The 22996-nt window shown below is 44.9% G+C and overlaps 1 protein-coding gene across 1 annotated transcript in view; it reads right to left on the reverse strand.

The window, feature by feature from the left end:
- The window catches only part of LOC141332932 (NACHT, LRR and PYD domains-containing protein 3-like), a 99587-nt gene that overhangs the window by 19606 nt on the left and 56985 nt on the right, over window positions 1-22996 (reverse strand). Inside the window, exons 9-10 of the mRNA XM_073837891.1 lie at window positions 3713-3886; window positions 259-432 (exon numbers count right to left, since the gene is read on the reverse strand). Coding sequence (XP_073693992.1) covers window positions 259-432; window positions 3713-3886 — 348 coding nt within the window. The remainder of the gene's footprint in view (window positions 1-258; window positions 433-3712; window positions 3887-22996) is intronic.

Genomic DNA, 22996 nt, shown 5'->3' on the forward strand with positions numbered 1-22996 from the left:
AGTCTGGAGCAGGGGTGTTGAATGCAGTTCCTGGAGGGGCACAGCCCTGCAGAGTTTAGATTCACCTCTAATTAAACACAACTGATCCAGTTAATCAAGTACTTCAGGCTTCAGTACTTTCAGGCAACATGCTATGTGTGTGTTTGAAATGTGGTGTTGGAATGAAACTCTGCTAGGTTGTGCCCCCCCCCCAGGGACTAAGTTTCATGACCCTGGTCTAGAGCCCTGTTTATGCTTGAAATAACATAATCAACATACTTGAGTTTGTCCAGTGTGCAGTTTGGATCCTTCAGTTTTTCAGAGAGCAGCTTGATTCCTGAATCTCCTGGGTGATTGTAGCTCAGATCCAGCTCTCGCAAGTGTGAGGGGTTTGAACTCAGAGCTGCAGACACATAACCACAGCCTTCCTCTGTCACCATACAGCCAGACAACCTACAGACGCAATAGTCCACATGGCATAAGTTTGACTAATAGACAGTCCAATGTCTTGTAGATCCACGACAAAAGGCACATAACAAGTCAGCTGTTTCTTTTCAGTTATCATAAATAAATAAAATAAAGTGGCGCCTCCAGGAAAATGTTGGGGGCGTGACTATTAATGATCCCGAGACTATAAGTAAGGACATTCCTGACGAAAAGAGCTTCTTTCTCTGTGTCCTTGCCTTATTTACCAGTTTACTGCATACAACTCTGCTAATTAGTGTTCGACTGATATTGATTTTTTTTATAACTGATACCAGTTATTTGCATGCTTATGTGCCCATTAAAAGGTATGCAGACCCGATATTTAATTACTGTTATAAAGTAAATAAATGACTGAGTGAAATAAGTGACTTTGGTTTTTCCTCCTTTCAGTCATCTTAAAAAAAGTGTTAGTCTAGATTATGAAACATGGGGCAGTCTTGGCCTAATGCAGAGGTCTCCAACTCAATTCCTGGAGGGCCGCAGCTCTGCAGAGTTTAGCTCCAACCAATTCCAACTCACACCTGCTTGGAAGTTTCTAGTAATCCTGAAGACCTTGATTAGCTGGATCAGGTGTGTTTGATTAGGGTTGGAGCTAAACTGTGCAGAGCTTTGGCCCTCCAGGAATTGAGTTGGAGACCAGTGGCCTAATGATTAGAGAGTCTGACTTGTAACCCAAAGGTTGCGGGTTCAAGTCTTGGGTTGTGCAGGAATTTTCAGTGGGGGGAGTGAATAACCAGAACTCTCCCTGCTGAAAAAAACAGCATATGCTGGTTAGGGATGTTTTGGTGCTGGGATGCTGGTTTATGCTGGTCCTTTGCTGGTTACTGCTGGTCCTTAGCTGGTTAATGCTGGTCCTTTGCTGGTTTATGCTGGTCATGTTGCTGGTCAAGGACCAGCATAAACCAGCAAAAGACCAGCATAAACCAGCTAATTATGCAGTTTTTTTCAGCAGCTCTCCACCCTCAATACCACAACTGAGATGAGACCCTTGAGCAAGGCACTGAACCGCCAACTGCTCCCCAGGCGCCGCAGCATTGGCTGCTCACTGTTCCCGATGTGTGTTCATTACTGTGTGCGCACTTAGATGGGTTAAATGCAGAGCACAAATTCTAAGTATGGGTCACCATACGTTCTTTCCTTTTCCTTAAAAATGGCTGCTGACAAAGCACTGTTTATGTACACTGACCAAAATTATAAATGCAACACTTTTATTTTTGTCCCCATTTTCTTGAGCTGAACTCAAAGATGTAAGACTTTTTCCATGTACACCAAAGGCCTATTTCTCTCAAATATTGTTCACAAATCTGTCTAAGTCTGGGTTGGTGAGCACTTCTCCTTTGCAGAGATAATCCATCTACCTCACAGGTGTGGCATATCAAGATGCTGATTTGCATCTTGACAGCAAGATTATTGCACAGGTGTGCCTTAGGCTGGCCACAATAAAAGACCACTCTAAAATGTACAGTTTTATCACACAGCTCAATGCCACAGATGTCACAAGTTTTGAGGGAGCGTGCAATTGCACTGTTGCCTGTGAATTTAATGTTCACATTTCTCTACCATAAGCCATCTCCAAAGGCGTTTCAGAGAATTTGGCAGTACATTCAACCGGCCTCACAACCGCAGACCATGTGTAACCACACCAGCCCAGGTACATCCAGCATCTTCACCTCCGAGATCAGGATGCTCTGGATCGGTGTATACGACAACGTGTTTCAGTTTCTGCTCACTAACACAGATTTAGACAGATTTGTCAACAATATTTGAGAGAAATAGGCCTTTTGTGTACATAGAAAAAGATCTTTGAGTTCAACTCATGAAACATGGGGGCAAACACAAAAGTGTTTATAATTTGTACATGTACATTGCCAATAATTACTTACAGTAATTTAAAGCATTAACTTCATTCTTTTTCTGCTTTAGCTCAGTTCATCAGAAGAGATCAGAAGCAGAACCCAGCTGTGTGTCTACGAAGAGTGACGTGTCTATAAATCAGCCATTAGATCTTAAGAGTGAACATACACGGTTTGATCTCAGTTGTAACATTTCTGTATATATATAATCTAAATCTGGTCTCTGTTACGCCTTGATTGAAACAGGACTTGACACATTACACAGATCTGCAAGTTTGTCTCTAATTCTTAGAGCCAAGCTGCATAAAGTAGCTACATCTCAGGCATTTATGTAACACATCTAATATGTGCATTATTGGCTGTTATGTTAAATACAGTTTACTAATTACAGCAAAGCAAGTATGGTTTACATATTCACATCATTATTGTTGTCTCGTCTCCCTTCAGATGTGCTGCAATATTCAAAACACCAACAAGATGGCACCATTATATATGAATCCGATATTACTAATTCGATATACACAAAAATGCTTAAATATCTCTGAAACATTACCTGCGTCCCAATTTTCATACTTATACTATGTCCTTAAAGTATGTACTCTTTTGTTGAAGAAAAAGTACACACTTTTGAGTGTGTAGTAGAAGAGTAGGCAAGCTTTGGGACATAATAACACATCACACAACTGCATCTTTACCCTGTCATGGCAAACTGGCCTGTCAATCATCTTGTCACAGTTAACATTCTCCACATTTAATTTATTTAACATCCTACCATATTGGAGAGAAAAGTAGCACACTGATCTGCCATTCGCAGGTCTTTCATGCCAAAAACTATTTTCTGCATAATGATGCATTTAAAAGTTAAAAGTTCACATTGCTGTTGCAGTTAAAATATAACACAGATACAATTAAATATTTTTTTTTTTTACCAGGTTAAATGTTGATTATTAGTAACTTTAACCGCCGATCACGCGTATCCGCCATGCTTGTAGTTTTTTAATTATTTTTTTTATTCCTGTTTGTAATTCTGGACCGAATCCTTTGCCAAAGCGCAATGGATTGTGGGCAATATTAGCAAGTAGAGTGTGCACGGTTCCACACTTAAAAATTTACCTGAAATAGTAGACCATCCGGGGACTTTTGGCATACTCTTTTCAGCATACTATGCTTTGGGACACACTTATTGTAATCTTACATACTATTTAGGATGGATAGTATGAACATTGGGATGCAGGGATTGTAAACACTGTTCCGAAACATTGTAAACACAGGATGAGCCACTTGCATGTAAATGAACACAGAGTAGCACCGTATGTTCCAAAAATTACACCACAAGCTTAAAAATTTGGCAATCGCACTAAGCATTTTTAATTATTTTATCAAACACCATTTACCTCAGTATCTGCAGCTGACAGTTTGGACTCTTCAGTCCATCAGAAAGCAGCTTTACCACAGAATCCTGCAGGTCATTGTTAGTCAGGTCCAGCTCTCTCAGGACAGAGTTTGAGGATTGTAGAGCTGAAGACAAACTCTCACAAGACTGAACAGTGAGATTACAGAACTGTAGCCTGTGTGGAGAACAAAACAAACTGAAAATAATTAGTTTATCTGGTAGGGTTTATAATCTGGAGCACAGTTAAGGTACATCCATTAATGGGTGAATGCATTATACGGTTTTAAAATGTAAAGCTACAAAAATGTAAATGGCTTCCTTTACAATTGAAGTTTTCACTAATCCAGTTCTTCATAAAACACCTGTCAGGATGAGGTTGGGAGGGAAGAGTGTATCCAACTGCAGCAGTTTTGCATTTCTTTAAATTACCAAAGCAGAGTATCCAAAAGGGTCAGAATACAAAGAACAACAACACAGCTAGCAAACATGGATAGACAAAAACTGATCATAAATGATCACACAAGATGATATAGGTAAACAAACTAAATAGTAACTAGTAAATGTATCATGCCAATTAAATAATTAAACAATTAGAAGCCCATTCAGAATGCAATTGTGAATCACATTATAGCAACATGGCAATTCTATGGTCCTGTACATGAATTCCAAGTCACATAGGAGACAAAAAAATTCAACATAGTCACACATGTAAAAATTGAAATTGCTGAATAATTCCAATGTTACAGTTGTTCCGAATTGTAGAATGCATAGAATCTACAACCTTTTACCTAAGAACTCCGAACAACACAAAACAAAGCAATCGTGTGCTTTAAAGAATAAACTTGACCAGTCTATTTGCACATGTAGCAGCACAGACAATTATAAAGTGTGTTCAATGAGTGGGCCTCATTTATCAATCTAACGTAGGGACGAGCACAGATCAAAGCATACACAGAATTCATCTGCGATTTAACAAACATTTGTATGCCGCCAATCCTGTTGATAAGTGTGGCGGCAGAAAACAATCGTCATTTGAATATCAGGAGAAGAGCTCGGGAGAAGTGGAAAATTCACCTCCAGCCGATGCTCTTAGTGGCCCAGAAAAGCATGGCCACCAACTCTGCTTCCGGCTCTGACTGGGCAGCTGCAGCAGCAGGATCTGCATGATTACAGCCTAAGCAGGTGAGACAGCGATCGTGCCTATCATCAGAGGTTAGGAAAGTACCACATCCAGAAGCACACGGTCGGACAGACATTTTAAAAGACACTCTCGACGACCGTGCTTGCTGTAGCAAATTGCTCTTTTAGGCTGGATTGCCAAGGGAACGACCACGGCACTTATCTGTGTATCTGTGTATGCAGCGTTGGTGATCTCTCAGCTGAATGCAGAATCCTCTGCAGCCTGAGAACTTCTGCAGTGCTGGATTCTTTGTAGTAGAATGTTCAACATAGTTTCTTCAGCAGCTTACAAAGCGCTCGGCTCTGAAGCTCTGAAAATCTGAATGAGAGGATGCACGCCGCCATATTAAATACACGTATGTACGGGGGATTGGCTTGACATGCAAATTCCACTCGCCAATTTTCATTGGCCATTTCTTTTGAGCTCAGAGGTAATTGTGCCTCTGAAGTGAGACTCCATAGCTTCGGTCAACGTAACGTCGAACATGGCTAACTGATCCAAATAAAGTTTCAGTTTCATTTTAAATAAATTTTTATATGAATTTATTTATAACCAGTGTTGGGCAAGTTACTTCCAAAATATAATGCATTATATATTACTAGTTACTTTATTTTAAAAGTAATTAGTTACATTACAATATTACTGTCTCTGAATTGTAATGAGTTACACTACTTTTGAGTTATTTTCATCAAAATATACACAGAAGTATGACTAGGCATTCTAAAATGCTCAAATGTAGTTTATTGCTGCTCATTATAGATCCAGTGGAGGGTAATTTGGTAGGTCTATATAGCATAAAATTCTAAAATCGTATTTAGGTACAAGTATGTAGATCTACATTGAAGAAGTTGTAGTTAAGGTAAAACAGATAAGAACAAACCAAATTATTACATTAATAAATAACACCGGTAAATAAAGTGAAATGTTATAATGTACAAACAATAAACACAATACCTAGCATTTAGGCTCTTTTAAACTGTTTTCAAAATAAAACAAGAATGAAGAAAATCATTTGCTAAACGACTCAAAACGAATTAAGCTACTTTAAAGTGAAACAGAAAGCAAACAGCGCTGTTCTCATGCAGCCTACCTCTCATTCAGCACGAATCCAAATAAATGTGTTCATATTCGCGATGTATTTGAATGCCAAACTATTATGTAACCCAGGCTTTGTAGTTAACACACTTAAAAAAACATCCTCCTCACATGAGCAAATATGTGTTTGGCCCGAGCTTAGGCTGAATGGCACAGATTACACTACGCAGTACGCACTATTTAAATTAGCCAGTGTATCTACAGTATATTTGGTTGACTATATTTTGTTCTGAAAATGAACAGGCTGCAACGTTTGCATTTCTGTATGTGTGTGCGTGACAACAAAAATAGCCTACTCTTGTCATTTTTGGTCATACAGATCATTTGAAACTGCAATGTGTTTACTTTTATTTCTGTCATCTTGGTTTCCTTTCTGTTAACTTTCATAGAGCGCGCCACATAAAAATTAACCAAACTCAGCAGCATATGTGACTCATTGTTTTTCCTTTCGGCCAATGGCGATCTATTCCTGTACTGTATGGTGTTTGTTTCGTTTTTGTAAGCTGTACTTTGATTTATTTAAGAGGTTCGATTGTGACATCTAGTGGTGAAAAACGTTATTGCACTATTCTTTAGAACGTAACCGGATGTTTAAATAATCATAGAAGAAGAGACTGCGATCGGCATCCAGAGACGCGTTGTTGTTTGCTTTCAGTCCTTGTGATAGAAACGACCGTAAGTTGCTAATTTTATTTTGAAAACATCTGCTATACTTCTTTTCTGTTAGATTGATTAAAGTATTGAAATGTTTAAAGCTTGATATTCTGTTCTGAAATCTGTCGCAATCTGCTAACGAGCTGTATAATCGTTTTCATATAGGTGCACGTCATTAATGTGCTTCGATTGTTTATTTAGCTGTTTGAATATGTCAGCTGATGTTTACAAATGTTAAAGATGTATATTATTTGTAATCATTTTGTAATTTCTACTTTTGTATTTTTCCTTTTAGTTTTACAAGTGAATCAAGTAAAGTGTGCATCACATGCGCAAGAAGAAAATGTGATGGTGCTTTATTTCCGTTAACTATATGTCGAAGCTTTGGTTCGGAACACCACTGCCAGGGCAGAATAGTAAAAGGTCGACTACGCGGCGGGAGAAGACAAGCAAGCGCAATCTTAGCGAGTTACACTGTGATATCAAGATGGACAAGTCACAGCCTTGCAAAAATGTTGAAGAAGCTGACCAAGCACTAGAAATAGAATCACGGTCAGGAAGATAAAATGCAAGATAAAAGCATCATATGCAGAGAAAGAAGCCATCATGATGCGAGAACGAGCTCAACTAGAAGAGCATCAACAAAAAACATTAGTGGAAACAGCACGTAGGAAAGCAGAGGTTGAGGCTGAACTGTATGTATTGAAATTGCAGAAAGAAGCTGTAGCAGCATCTAAAGAAGCAGATGTTTACGACGCTGCAGTTCTCAGAGAAGATGAACTAGGTGAAGATCTAGAAAAACTTTCATGTATTTCGAACAGAACTGAACGCACCAGAGAGTATGTGCAGACACATTCTCAGCTACCAAATGCTCCTAATCTGACTTCTAATTCGCAACATGAGAGTGAGAATTCTCAGTATGTGACACGAAGTTATGTTGAAGGTTCACTTAGCTCCCACTCGCCGACAAAGAAAGAGGAGTCTAAAGCAGAGATAGTATCTATGAAACAGGAACACACAGTTCAACACAGCTTTCAGTGCTCTCCTTCGAAAGTTAAGATGGATCCATTTGATGGAGATGATGAGGTGAGGCATCAAAGCTATCCAGTAAGAATACAGTGTGAATCAGACCCGCTCTCACAAGAACCTGCTAGGTGCTCTACACCAACGCCACATGTCAGTGACTTCACTACATATCTGCTGAGGAAAGAAATGGTGAGTTCAGGCTTGTTCCGGTTTGATGACTGCCCTGAAAATTACTGGGCGTGGAAAACATCTTTTCAAGCTGTAACCAGTGAACTTAATTTAACTAGTAGGGAGGAGATCGACCTTCTCATCAGATGGCTCGGTCCTGATTCCTCTAATCATGCCAAACGAATCAAATCAGTTTATGTCAGTAATCCGACCTCAGGAGTTAGAGTGATATGGCGTCGTCTAGAAGACTGCTATGGTTGTCCGGAAGTCATCGAGCAGGCAATGTTAAAAAGACTTGATGCTTTCCCTCGTATCACAAACAAAGACATCCATCGTCTGAGGGACCTTGGAGATTTGCTGCTTGAGCTGCAGTCTGCTAAAGAGAGTGGTCGTTTGCCTGGACTTGCTTACCTCGACACAGCACGAGGAGTAAACCCCATTGTGGAAAAACTCCCGTTCGGTCTTCAAGACAAATGGATTACGCAGGGTTCCAGGTACAAAGAAGATCATAAAGTATATTTTCCTCCTTTCAAGTTCTTTGTGGAGTTTGTTTGTCGACAAGCAAGAACCAGAAATGATCCTAGTTTTGCACTTGCTTCATCTGGCTGTTTGAGCAGCACGAAAGCAGACGGAGCTGCCAGGTCGAGTAACAGAGCTTCTGTCTTTGTCAAGAAAACTGAAATAATGGCTGTGCAATCAAACCAGGATGGAACCCTGGAAAAGAATGTAGAACCAAACAAGGTCTGCACTGTGCACAATAAGCCTCATCCACTTCACAAGTGTCGAACATTCAGGAGCAAGCATCTGGATGAACGAAAAGCACACCTGAAGGAAAAGTCCATCTGTTTTAAATGTTGTGCTTCCACCAAGCATGTTGCGAGAGACTGTACAGCATTGATCAAGTGCCGGGAGTGCAATAGTGATCGACATATTGCGGCCATGCATCCTGGACCTGCTCCATGGTCTGTTGAGGCACCTGAGTCAACGACAGAACAAATCAAAGAAAACATAGGTGAGGACACAGCTGAGGTCACCAACAAGTGCACGGAGATTTGCGGAGATGTTAGTAAGCCTAAATCATGTTCAAAGATCTGTCTCGTGAAAGTTTATCCCTCTAAGCAGTGTGAAAAGGCCAAACGCATTTATGCTGTGCTGGATGAACAGAGTAATAGATCTTTGGTAAAGTCACAGTTCTTTGATCTGTTTAACGTCGATAGCAGTTCTTCCCCTTACACACTGAAGACGTGTTCAGGCATAGTGTCTACGGCGGGGAGAAAAGTAAGTGGATTCTCTGTCGAATCACTTGATGGAAAAACAGTAGTTGCTCTTCCACCCTTGATAGAATGCAACAGCTTACCAGACGATAGATCCGAAATCCCTACGCCTGAGGTAGCTGTGCATTTTCCCCACCTCACTGTGGTGTCAGATAAAATTCCACCTTTAGATCCCAATGCTCCTATCCTTCTCCTCTTGGGACGAGATGTTCTTAGTGTGCACAAAGTGCGTGAACAACGCAATGGACCCCACAACACACCATATGCACAGCGCTTAGACCTGGGCTGGGTGATAGTGGGAGAAGTTTGCCTAGATGGTATTCATCGTCAATCAAGTGTGAACGCTTACAAGACCAACATACTTCTCAATGGACGAACTTCATACTTCTCTTCATGCTCAAAGGGCATCAGCGTCGTAGAAAAAGCGGAGTCACCTCTTTTGTCATACATACCCGACCCACCATGTTCTCTCAAATCTAACGAGAGCTATTCAGTGAGTTTAAAGGAGGATGTGTTCTTCAGATCTCCAGACGACGATAAAGCAACTCTGTCTGTGGAGGATAAAGTCTTTCTAGACATAATGAATAAAGAGGTGTACCTTGACGAAGATAGCCACTGGGTGGCGCCACTTCCATTCCGCTCCCCAAGGATTCAACTCCCAAATAATAGAGAGCAAGCTATGCAGAGGCTAAGCTCTTTACAGCGCACTCTCTCTAAGAAACCAAAAATGAAAACGCACTTCTTTGACTTCATGCAGAAGGTGATCGAGCATAAACAAGCAGAACTGGCTCCACCCTTGCATTTGGGGGAGGAATGTTGGTATTTGCCGATTTTTGGTGTTTACCACCCCCACAAACCTGACAAAATAAGGGTGGTTTTTGATTCAAGTGCTCAGTTCAGGGGAGTTTCCCTCAATGATGTTTTGCTGAGTGGTCCTGACCTCAACAACACCCTTTTGGGTGTGCTGTTGCGCTTTCGTAGGGAGAAAATAGCTGTGATGGCAGATATAGAACAAATGTTCTATAGCTTCAAAGTAAAAGAGCCGCATCGCAACTATCTTCGCTTCCTTTGGCACAAAGACAACTGTCAAGAAAAGGAGATAATTGATTACAGAATGACTGTACACGTCTTTGGCAATAGTCCGTCGCCAGCAGTCGCAATATATGCCCTAAGACGAGCAGCGGAACTCGCCAAAATGGAGTGCGGAATGGATGCCAAGAACTTTGTGTTGCGCAACTTCTATGTCGACGATGGTATCACGTCCGTCCCAACTGAAAGAGAAGCCATTGATCTCCTAAAGCGCACACAGAAAATGCTTTCTAAGTCAAGCTTGAACCTGCATAAAGTGGCCTCCAACAGTGCTTCGGTGATGGAAGCATTTCCTTCTAGCGAAAGAGCCAAAGATCTGAAAGACCTAGATTTCAGTAAAGATACAATACCTCTCCAACGCAGCCTTGGTATAAGTTGGAACCTCAAGACAGACTGCTTTATGTTTAAAGCTTCTCAGGAACGCAAACCCTTCACCCGAAGAGGGATCCTTTCCACCGTCAATAGTTTATATGATCCTCTCGGGTTTGTCTGTCCAATCACTATGCAAGGCAAAGCTCTAGTGAGGGAACTTTCAACAGTCCAGCAGGATTGGGACACTGTTCTTCCATCAGAAAAGGAACATCCATGGAAGGCATGGATTTCATCTTTAGCAGAGCTTGATCGATTGCAAATACCTAAAGCTTATGTCCCAACCTCGGTGTGCAGAGCTCAACTTCGTGAGCTGTGCATTTTCTCGGATGCTTCTACTTTAGCTATTGCTGCGGTAGCATACCTCAGAGTGATGGACTCGAATGGACAGCCTCATGTGGGATTTGTAATGGGAAGATCCAAGTTAGCCCCCTTTCCAGCGCATACTGTTCCGCGCCTCGAGTTATGTGCTGCAGTGCTGGCTGTGGAGTTGATGGAATTCATAAAAGGAGAAATTGACTTGGAGCTTCACAACGTCCATTTTTATACAGATAGTCGCATAGTGCTCGGTTACATTCACAATGTCACGCGCAGATTCTATATGTATGTGGCTAACAGAGTTGCACGCATAAGGAAAGCCACAGAACCCAATCAGTGGCACTACATCTGTTCTGAGCAGAATCCTGCGGATCATGCCACTAGGTTCGTGCCAGCAGCCCACTTACCTCTTACCAACTGGTTTTCAGGTCCAGAGTTCCTTAGGAAATGTGGTCCAGTGGGATGTAGTGTGGAGGAATCCTATGGACTTGTCCAAGCAGAAGAGGATGTTGAAATACGCCCTCAAGTGCAAGTCCTGGCAACTGGCATTATTGAGCAGTCTCTAGACTCAAGCAGATTCCAACGTTTCTCGAGATGGAGGTCTTTGGTGAGAGCTGTCACAACTCTTACTCACATCACAAAATCCTTCTCACAATCTCCACCTAATAGTCCTTGTAGAAAGTGGCATTGGTGTGCAAAGACCTCAGATGTTGAGATCTCACAAGCTAAGTCGACCATAATTAAAACTGTACAGCGAGAAGTGTTCAGAGAAGAGTTCGAGAGTCTGACCAAGTATGGTAAAGTCTCACAGCGTAGCACACTCCTGAGACTTGACCCCTTTGTGGACAAGGAAGGTCTGTTAAGAGTCGGGGGTCGGATTCAATGTGCTGACATCTCAGATCCAGAGAAGCATCCCTTGATACTTCCGCCCAGCCATCATGTGACTGATCTTTTAATTCAGCATTATCACGATCAAGTGGCTCACCAAGGCCGCCATTTTACGGAGGGCGCTATACGTAGTGCAGGATTGTGGATTGTCAGCGGCAAAAGACGTGTTTCAAATATCATCCACAAATGTGTTCTATGCAAGAAGCTGAGAGGTAGAATGGAGAGTCAGAAGATGTCGGCTTTGCCCCCAGACAGGGTTTCTGTAGATCCACCTTTCACACACACAGGTCTTGATGTTTTTGGACCTTTCACTGTGGTGACGCGCAAGACAAGAGGGCACAACCTTGAGAACAAGCGATGGGCCGTCATATTCAGCTGTTTGAGTACTAGGGCGGTTCACTTGGAAGTCATGGAGTCTCTATCAGCATCAAGCTTTATTTGTGCTTTGAGGCGTTTTTTGGCTGTCAGAGGGCCAGTGAAGCATTTTCGTTCAGATAGAGGGACGAATTTTGTTGGAGCAGTGAAAGAACTCCAAATTGACAGTGGCGATTCTGAGCTAAAAGGTTTCTTGCGGAATCAAAGCTGCACCTGGACATTCAACGCTCCACACTCCTCTCATATGGGGGGTGTGTGGGAAAGAATGATCGGGATTGCCAGACGTATTCTGGAAGCGCTCTTGGTGAAAACTCCTACAAGACTCACACATGAGGTCTTAACAACCTTAATGGCAGAAGTCATGGCCATTATGAATTCCCGTCCTTTAACCCCAATTTCAACAGACGCAAGTATGCCTCAAGTGCTCTCACCAGCGATGCTCTTGACTCAGAAAGCGAGCGTTGCCCCAACTCCACCAGGCAACTTTGAGTTAGGACACTTGCACAAAAGTCAGTGGCGTCAAGTCCAGATGTTAGCGGATTCATTCTGGAAGCGATGGAAGCAGGAGTACTTGTCCACCTTGCAATCCAGAAGGAAATGGACCAAGGAGAGAGATAATATTCAGGAAGGAGATGTCGTACTGTTAAAGGATGGGGAAGCTAAGCGCAGTGAGTGGCCAATTGGTCTCGTAACAAAGACTGTAGCCTCATCTGATGGGAAAATTCGGAAGGTTATAGTAAAGACTGCTAAGCAAGGGGCTGTCAGAGAGTACTTAAGACCTATATGTGAGGTAGTCTTACTTTTGTCCAGTGATTAAAAGGCATAGTGGTATAACCAAAATACCAGGCGGGGAGTGTACTGTATGGTGTTTGTTTCGTTTTTGTAAGCTGTACTTTGATTTATTTAAGAGGTTCGATTGTGACATCTAGTGGTGAAAAACGTTATTGCACTATTCTTTAGAACGTAACCGGATGTTTAAATAATCATAGAAGAAGAGACTGCGATCGGCATCCAGAGACGCGTTGTTGTTTGCTTTCAGTCCTTGTGATAGAAACGACCGTAAGTTGCTAAGTTTATTTTGAAAACATCTGCTATACTTCTTTTCTGTTAGATTGATTAAAGTATTGAAATGTTTAAAGCTTGATATTCTGTTCTGAAATCTGTCGCAATCTGCTAACGAGCTGTATAATCGTTTTCATATAGGTGCACGTCATTAATGTGCTTCGATTGTTTATTTAGCTGTTTGAATATGTCAGCTGATGTTTACAAATGTTAAAGATGTATATTATTTGTAATCATTTTGTAATTTCTACTTTTGTATTTTTCCTTTTAGTTTTACAAGTGAATCAAGTAAAGTGTGCATCACATGCGCAAGAAGAAAGTGTGATGGTGCTTTATTTCCGTTAACTATCTGTCGAAGCTTTGGTTCGGAACACCACTGCCAGGGCAGAATAATTCCTCTCAGTTCCCTTCTGGGAACTCGAGCCGCGTCATAAACGCTTTGGGGAACGCCATTGGCGGGCAGCATTCTGAGTCATTGTCTAACAACCAATCATACGACGGGAGTGACGTCACAGGCGCGGTGACGTCAGTGACCAGGAAGTATAAAGCACGTGCGTTTGAAGCCGGCGGCAGCTTTTGTCATTCAGCGAGAGCGCTCTGTGTCTGTCTGTCTTTAAACATATTGCTGTTTTTTGTGCCAGTTTGCACACCTTTATTTTGAGCAATGTCAACCTAAGGGGGAAAGAAAGTTAAAGAAACTAAGGCGGTACAGCAGCCACATAGATAGTGTGTTCTTCCCTGCCAACACTTCATTGTTGTTGGGATACACACAGTCTATGTGTGGTCTGCTTGGGTGCGGAGCACACACAGTCAGCCCTCGAAAAGGCTGACTGTCCACAGTGTGAGCTTCTTCCACTGCGGGTGCTCGTCCCTGGAAGGCTCTCTTCGAGGAGGGAGCCTTCGCTAGCGCTCCTCGCGGGTCTGGCCCCGCTTCCGCTGAGGCGGAGCGGCAGCTGCACTCATGGGGATTGCAGCTCTATCTACTAGAGAGAATGGAGACGGGTGATCCCCTATCTCCTTCTCTATCTGGTGGATTGGTAAACCTCCTACTGGATAAGGAAGCCCGCAATGCGACTACTTCCTTCCAGAAAGAGTTTTCAACGCTTCCCCTATCTTCCTCCAAAGAGGTTGATGTGGAGAACGTTGTCAAAAGTATTCAACCGTATTCAAGTATGAGGAGCTGTTGGACGTGCTGACGAATGCAGTAGCTAAATAAGAAAAATGAGCCGCAGAAAAGCAAACTTTATGCTCTCTGCGGACTAAGTCAGCACTTCCAAAATGGAGCTTTCTGTTCTTCCCCGATCTGCACACTGAACTGTCTAGATCATGGGGAAAAATTAGAAAGAAAAGATGATGCCGCGGGTTGAACAGACGCTAGCCAGCTATCTGTCGCCCAGCCTGGCATCATCCTTGAAAGTTCCGTCTTTGCTTTCCAGGCCGCCTAGATAACTTCAGGCTTGATGGGCAAATTGCACACGTGTCGGGGTTGCTGGACGGGAGCATAAAACCCCAGCCGTGTACCAGCTCCTCACATAAGAGGCTCATATTAGGAGCATTGCAGCCTGTTTCCCTCCGGTGAGACCTAGAGGGCAGGAAAAGCAACACTCCTGACCGGGGGCTTCAAAGACTAAGCCCGATCTGAGGGTCGTGCTTTAGTCTAAGAGGTCCTCAGCTAAACGGCCCTGATGGCTGTGCCACAGGACCGATGAGGGCAGCCCCTCTCGAGGGGGTTTGCGCTGCACCACAGTTTATGGTCACCAAACCCCCTCGGGGCCCTCAGGAGATCTGTCAGCTAACCCTGCCAGTGTTACAGGGCGCTGCAATCTCCCGCGAACATCATTCTCTAGCTGTTCCGCCCGGGAACGTAGCGGACCTGGAGAGTTCGCAACCCCTACGGGGGTCCTCAGAGAAACTAATTCAGGTGTATCCTGCCAGTACGCTGTTACAGGTCACCGAATTAGTTCCTCAAATAAATCCAGAAGCCAGCCTCGAAAGGCTGGTTCCCTTAGTAGAATTTCTGGCAGCGTGGAAACTACTGCCGAATATTTCTACGTGGGTCCTGCGCACTGTAGAGAAAGGTTATTGCATTCAATTCTGCGCCAAGCCGCCACCTTTCAGCGGGGTATTTCCAACTCTGGTGAACCCCGAGCAGGGTCTGGTAATGGAGCAGGAAGTAGAAACTCTCCTGAGGAAGGAGGCCATCGAGGTGGTCCCTCCACAGTACAGAGAGTCCGGGTTCTACAGCCAGTACTTCATTGTTCCCAAGAAGGATGGAGGGCTTCGGCCCATTTTAGATCGCAGGCATTTGAACCGCTCAGTCAAAAAAAAAGTTCAAAATGCTGACTGTCAAACAGGTCGTGTCTCAGAAAAAGTCAGAGGACTGGTTTGTCACGATAGATCTAAAAGACGCATACTTTCACGTCTCCATCCTTCCACAACACAGGAAGTTTCTCAGGTTCGCTTTAGGGGCAAAGCTTACCAATACAGAGTGCTTCCTTTCGGCCTAGCTCTCTCACCCCGAACTTTTGCAAAGTGTGTGGATGCTGTTCTGCCTCCTCTGCGACTCCAGGGCATCCGCATACTCGACTGGCTGATCCTGGCCAGCTCGGAACAGTTAGCCGTTCAACATCGAGGTGTTGTTCTCGCTCATATGAAAGAGTTGGGATTGAGACTCAACACCAAGAAGAGTGTGCTCTCTCCACTATAGAGGACCACTTATCTAGGTGTAATTTGGGATTCGACCACGATGCAGGCACGATCCTTACTGCAGTAAATGCGGTCAAGCTAGGCCTGTCACTCACTGTCAAACAGTTCCAAGTACTGTTAGGTCTTATGGCAGCAGCATCCAACGTGATACCTTTTGGTCTGCTGTACATGAGACCACTGCAGTGGTGGCTCAAAACCAGGGGGTTCTCCCCGAGGGGAAACCCATTCTGCAAGATCAAGGTCACGCGGCGCTGCCTACGTGTCTTGGCCATGTGGAAGAAACCCTGGCTCCCCTCTCAGGGTCCAATTCTGGGAGCTCCTTGTTGCCGCGTCACGCTAGCGACAGATGCATCCCTCACCGGATGGGGAGCGGTCATGAGTGGCCGCTCAGCCCAAGGCCTTGGAGCCATATTCCAGGCCCTGAAGTGTTTCCTTCCAGACCTGAGAAACCGTCACGTGCTGGTCCGTACAGACAGCACTGCAGTTAAATCACCAAGGAGGTCTCCGCTCATGCCCCTTATACAAGCTGGCGTACCAGATCTTCCTGTGGTCTCAAGGAAAACTTCTCTCCCTGAGAGCAATCCAATATCACTGGACGTGGGAGCGGACGTCCTGTTGAGGCAGGGGCCGAGGCCTGGGGAATGGATGCTTCACCCAGAAGTGCTGAAGCAGATTTGGAGAGTGTTTGGCCAGGTTCAAGTGGACCTCTTTGCGACTCAAGAGACATCGCAATGGTCCCCGCTGGTACTCTCTAGTGCCTCCAGCTCCTGCGGGACTGGACGCTATGGCTGGCCGAGGCCTCGTCTGTACGCCCTTTCCCCGATCGCACTGCTCCCGGGAGCTCAGGAATAAGTGTGACCCCTCAGGGGACACATCTCATAGAGGTCAGTCTCTCAACCGAGGTTGCTGAGACCATCCTTCACTACAGAGCTTCCGCTATGAGGAAACCCTATGACCTTTAGAGGAAGTGGTCCGCTGCATGGTGTAACCAGCACCAGTTTGACCCAGTTCACTGCCCGATTGGTACAGTACTGGAGTCCCGCAGTCTCGCTTTCCGCAGGGCTAACCCACTCCACCCTGATGGTGGATGTGGCGGCGGTATTGGCCTGCCACTCCCATTTCGGGTCCCGTTAGTGGGTAGAGTCCCCTCGGTCATACACTTTCCTCCACGGTGCACCTGGTGACCTAGCCGGTCCTCGAGAGCAGACGTACTGCTGAGGCAGGGGCGGGGAATCAATGCTTCATCAGGATGTAATGAAGCGTGGAGAATTTTTATCCAGACTCAGTCGGACCTCTTGCGACTCGAGAGATATCGCAAAGTTCCCTCTGGTTCTCCTTAGTGCCTCCAGTTCCGCTAAAGCAGACTGGACGCCATGGTACAGACGTGGCCGAGGCTTCGTCCGTACGCTTTTCCCCCGATCGCTCTGCGCCCAGGAGTTCTGGAAAGTGCACGCAGGTATCGGTACGGCTGTTACTTCTAGCCCCGTACTGGCCGGTCCGAGCATGGTTCTCAGACCTCCTCTCCCAGGCTGGGGGCGCAATCTGCCACCCCCACCCGGAGATGTGGAAATTATGGGTGTCGTCCCTGAGGGGGCGCAACTCATAGAATCTGGTCTTTCAACTGAGGTTGTCAAGACCATTTTTCCAATCCAGAGCTCCCTCTACGAGGAAACCTTATGGCCTAAGTGGAACCTGTTTGCTTTGTGGTGTCATGAACACCGTTTAGACCAAGTTACTGCCCGTTTGGTACAGTACTAGAGTCCCTGCAAACTCACCTGTCCACAAAACCAGCTCACTCCACCTTGAAAGCGTTCGTGGCGGCTCTCTGGCCTACCACGCCCCTTTCGGTGGCTTGTTGGTGGGTAAAAGCCCCTTGGTCATATGTTTTCCTCGGCGGTGCACTCAGGTTGAGACCCCGAAGGGTCCCAAGCCTCTATTTCCTCCATTTTTGGAGCGCGACCAAATTAGAAGTATAACTGCATGTGTCCAGTGTGAGCACTGGGCACATACGGCCACAAAAGCATGTGGCATAAACAGAGCTATCAGTAGATAGATCATAGATGCCATTTCTACTACTTTCAAGTCCTCTGGTCTCCCATCTCCATGGGGAGTCAAGACTCACTTCTCCTGAGGCTGTTTGCCTCTAAAAGCTCTGGTGGCAGGTGTCCCTATCCAGGACATCTGCAGTGCTGCCGGTTGGTCCTCGCCCCTGACATTCATCAGGTTTTATGAATTCGACCTCAGAGCCACTCCGGGCTCCTTCGCCCTCTCGACCTAGCAAGGCTAAGTCTGAGAGAGTCAGCCCCCTCCTTAGCCAGGAGGAGACTTCTCAAGGCGCATTCTTTTAACAAAGAAGAGAAGTCCTTTTGCCATCTTCTCCTCGAGTGCCTGAGGGCCGAGGAGTATTTCTCCCCCTGCGACTGGTCACATGACAAGCAGCGGTAGAGAACTACATCCTCGCGTGCCTGAGGGCCGAGGATCACACTGCCTCTTTGTCCGTGGAATACTAGACAAAGGCTCATACCCCTCGCGTCCTGGCAAGGTCACCAGGCCGGGTCATTTTCAGTCCCTCTTGTTCTGGCTCTTCCCAGACAAAGGACTAAGACTCCTGGTGCGCCCAAGGGCCGAGGAGTACCTCCTGCGCTGGCTGGCAACCAGGCAGAGGTCTACCACCTTCCTCGTGTGCCTGAGGGCCGAGGATCATATAGCCCTCTTGTCCGTGGAATACTAGACAATGGCTTATTCCCCTCGTGTCCTGGCAGGGTTACCAGGCCGAGCTTATACAGTCCCTCTTGTTCTGGCTTCTCCCAGACAAAGGACTAAGACTCCTCGTGTGCCCAAGGGCCGAGGAGTACCTCTTGCGCTGGCTGGCTACCAGGCAGAGGTCCACTACTTTCCTTGTGTGCCTGAGGGCCGAGGATCATATAGCCCTCTTGTCCGTGGAATACTAGACAATGGCTTATTCCCCTCGCGTCCTGGCAAGGTCACCAGGCCGAGTCTTTCAGTCCCTCTTGTTCTGGCGGTACCCCAGACAAAGGACTACCACTTCTCCTCGTGTGCCTGAGGGCCGAGGACCATGCATAGCCTCTTGTCCGTGGAACACTAGACAATGGTTATTTCGGTCCCTCTTGTTCTGGCTATTCCCAGACAAAGTACTAAGACTCCTCGTGCGCCCTGCGGCACTCGCTTCATTCCTAAAGAGCTGCCGCCGGCTTCAAACGCACGTGCTTTATACTTCCTGGTCGCTGACGTCACCGCGCCTGTGACGTCACTCCCGTCGTATGATTGGTTGTTAGACAATGACTCAGAATGCTGCCCGCCAATGGTGTTCCCCATAGCGTTTCTGACGCGGCGTCTCGTTCCCTCAGGGAACTAAGATTACATACGTAACCCGAGACGTAGAGGATTTGACGCCTAAAACCACAAACTTGCAGTGAAACAGTTTACTTTCGTTTGTCAGGATACAACAAAAATCAAAAATTAAACCTAAGAACTATTTACACTTTTTAAAGCTTCAATTTAAATATGGTTTCAAAGAACAGTCAAAAGACTATCTACCATCAAGCTCCTCCCTTCTTCTTCTGATTCAACAGTTGCTTACGCATACATATTACGTATGGTCTTAAGAATTCTTCCCATAATCCAAGAATTTCTGGGGACAGAATTATCTACGATGAGAACAATGTCTCCAGGTACCAAATTTCTTTTCAGTTTCTGCCACCTTTGTCATTCCTGCAGTAGCGGCAGGTATTCCTTAGTCCATCTAGATCAGAAGAGGTCTGCCATATATTGAATTAGTCTCCAATCTAACAATCCTCTTTCGCAAACACTCCTGGAGGCATGCTTGGTTGTTTTGAAAAGTATTGAAAATTCACTTAATTCCCTTTTGGACAAAGAACTCATCTATTTTGGACTGATCTAAGTCTCGGATAGCTTCTGTAAGCTCTCTTTCAGCCCCAATGAAGTTCGTACCATTGTCCGATCGAATCGTAGACACCTGTCCTCTTCTGCAGATGAAACGTAGTATGGCATTTATGCACGATGAGGTATCAAGGCTGTTCGCCACTTCAATATGAACTGCTCTCATAGTTAGGCACGTAAACAGCACTCCATACCTCTTCACCAAGCTGTGTCCTTGTTTTATTAAGAAAGGACCAAAATAATCCACACCGTGTGTGTAAAGGGAGGATTATCTGGCAAAAGATGATCTATTGGTAGATCTGCCATTTTCTGATCGCTGACACTGGCATGTAGCCTTCTACACACTGTGCATTTAGAAATCAGCTCTCTTATGGCTGTATTGGCAGCTGCAACCCAGAATTTACTTCAGAGTTTTGAAAGAATCTGATTTCTCCCACTATGGCCTGTGTTGTGATGTATATGCTTCAGAATCAACTAAGTTATGTGCTGTCTCTTATCAAGGATTGCTGGATGCTTGGCAGTTTCTGGCATTGCAGATTGATTTAAACGACCACCTACTTGTACTACACCATCTTGGACTACTGGGTCCAGTTTGTACAGAACACTACCTCTTTTGACATGGTTACTGCTTTGCAACAACTTGAACTCATCGGGAAATGTCTGTCTCTGGCTGTAGTGGATTAGACTTAATTCAGCATTTTCAATGTCTTCAACTGAAAGAGTTTTTTAGGCAGTGTCTGTTTCAGCTTGAACATTTGAGTTTGCAAATAAGCTTGTTGTTAGTTTGGATCATTTTCAGATTGACTTACGACAGCTTGAAATTCTTGTCTCTTGTTTGATAGATGCTGCAGTACTTCCTTCAGCCGCAACATACAAGCAACTGCTCTCTTTAATCTGTACCATTCTGAGTAATACTCAATCAGTTTATCCAGAGGTTTTCCTTTTTGCTGTAGCACAGACACAATTTACCACAGCTGATTTTTTCAATTCAACTTCCACTTCACCTGCCTGGTCTGGTCGCACTAGCCATTCACTCTTTTGTTTGCAAGGGAATTCTGGGCCTTTAATCCAACTTTCTTTTTTCAAGAAGTTTTCCATGTTGATTGTTCTGGAAGCCATATCTGCTGGGTTTAAGGAAGCGCATCAGTTTGTAGAGGCCCATTAACTATCCATCCTAATACTGTCCTGATAGCATAAGGTCTTTTTCCTTCACTATTTATCACTTGCCATGGTTCTATTGCTTTATGCACATTGGTGCCAATCAGCAAACCTATCTCTGATTTGAGATGAGGGAGTTTAACCTGATCCAGACAAGGTCATTTTTCCAGATCCTTTTGTTGAGGGATATTCTCGTGTTTCACTGGTATCTCTTTCTGGGTGAACACTCTAGGAAGTTCTATGTAGTCTTCACATTCTAAGCCACATATTTGTAAATCTGAGAGAATGTTACTATGCACAGGTCTTTCTTGTCCCATAGTACGAAGAAGAATCTCTGTCTTACTGCCTTTCAGGTTGGAGAAACACAATCTTTTCCAAGACCTTAGAAACAAATGGTAGAACAGAGGTGAGGTGTGACAGTAGCCACTTTCAAATAAGCGGGAACCGCACCTGTTAAAAGACACTTATTAAAAAAGGACACTAGGCCCGGTCCAACTGAATCAACAATTTGTTTTAAAAATCTAGGATGGATAATATCATATGGAGAAGAGGATGGTTTCAGTTTAGTAATAGTGTCTTTGAGTAACTGAAGAGAAACTGGTTCAAAAACATTCCAAGATGCAGACAACGGCGGGGGAACAGACAGCTCGGTAGAGGAATTATAAGCTACCAGTCCGGCTTTACTTACTTTGTCCTTAAAAAAACCTTGAGAAGCTTTTACATAGAGCGACTGTCACAGTTCTGTCTGTCATTGGTTTCACCCATTGTCTTCCCCTGCCATTCTGTTGTCATTTGGTTTAGCCCTCGTCACCGTCATCTGTTACACCTGTCCTTGTAATTATTAATCATCTGTGTCACCTGTGTTTGATAATTAGTTTGCCTTTATAAGTCTGTCTTTGAGTTTAGTCTTTTGTCGGTCTTTAACGTTGAATGTCGTGTGTGTTAGTGTTCCTGCCTGATCCTGCCTGTTCCTGCATTGTTCTTCTTGAATTATTATATAAAATATATTGTTAATTGTTAATCTTGTCTTTCGTCTCGTCTCGTCCTGCACACACCCCTGACAGAAAGACCGACCCAAAACAGTTCACGGCGTCTTCCCCTGCGTTTATTTTCCGTTTTTTTGTATCAGTGTTTGTTTTATATATTCTTTTTTCCCTTATGGATATTCCTGCCGTCCGCATCATCCTGCTGGAGCAGGGGAACCGCTCTCTCGAGGACCACATAAGTGACTTTATGTACCTCGCGCCGATGACGCATTACCCGGACAGCTGCCTGTGCACGTTCTTCCGTGTAGGACTTAACATCGCCACTAAAGCGCAGCTGTCCGGGGAGGGTCCTCGAGAGAGCCTCGCCGGTTACATCGAGTGGGTGCTGGTGTCCAGCAGAGCTTCGTTGACCGCGAAGGATGACACCAGCCCCACTCCAGACCCAGAACCCAGCCCAACATCACCCCGACAAGCGGAGTTGCAGCCCGAGCCCACCGACGATGGAGAGCCCGAGCCGAGAGCAACAGAGCCAGAGCCGGACCCATCGGACCAGGTGCGAGAGCCGACTGCAACATACGCGACGAGGCACAGCCGGAGGAGCAGAGTCCTGAGGAGCCGATGGGGTGACGACTGACCAGGGCGGAGCCGGAAAGACGATGGAGCCCGGTGGAGCTGGTGGATCGACGGGCGACGTTGAAGTCAAAGACAAGCCAGTCTGCCTAGTCTGTGGGGATGCGCTTGCAGTGATGAAAAAGGCCAATCTCGAGCATCATTACATCTCGAAGCATGCTAAACTGAATGAGTTGCAAGGACAAATGCGCCTAGATAAAGTTAACGCTCTTCGGTGGAGTTTGGGTGCCCAACAAGCAGTTTTCACAAGACCGCATTCTGACCGAGAGAATGTTATTCATACAAGTTTTGTGGTGAGTGAACTAATAGCTAAGAAACTGAAACCTCATTCAGACGGAGAGTTCGTGAAAGAGTGCCTTGTTGCCGCTGCGGAGCTTCTAGCGCCA

The sequence above is a fragment of the Garra rufa genome, chromosome 4 (assembly GCF_049309525.1).
Source record: "Garra rufa chromosome 4, GarRuf1.0, whole genome shotgun sequence".
Taxonomy (NCBI): domain Eukaryota; kingdom Metazoa; phylum Chordata; class Actinopteri; order Cypriniformes; family Cyprinidae; genus Garra; species Garra rufa.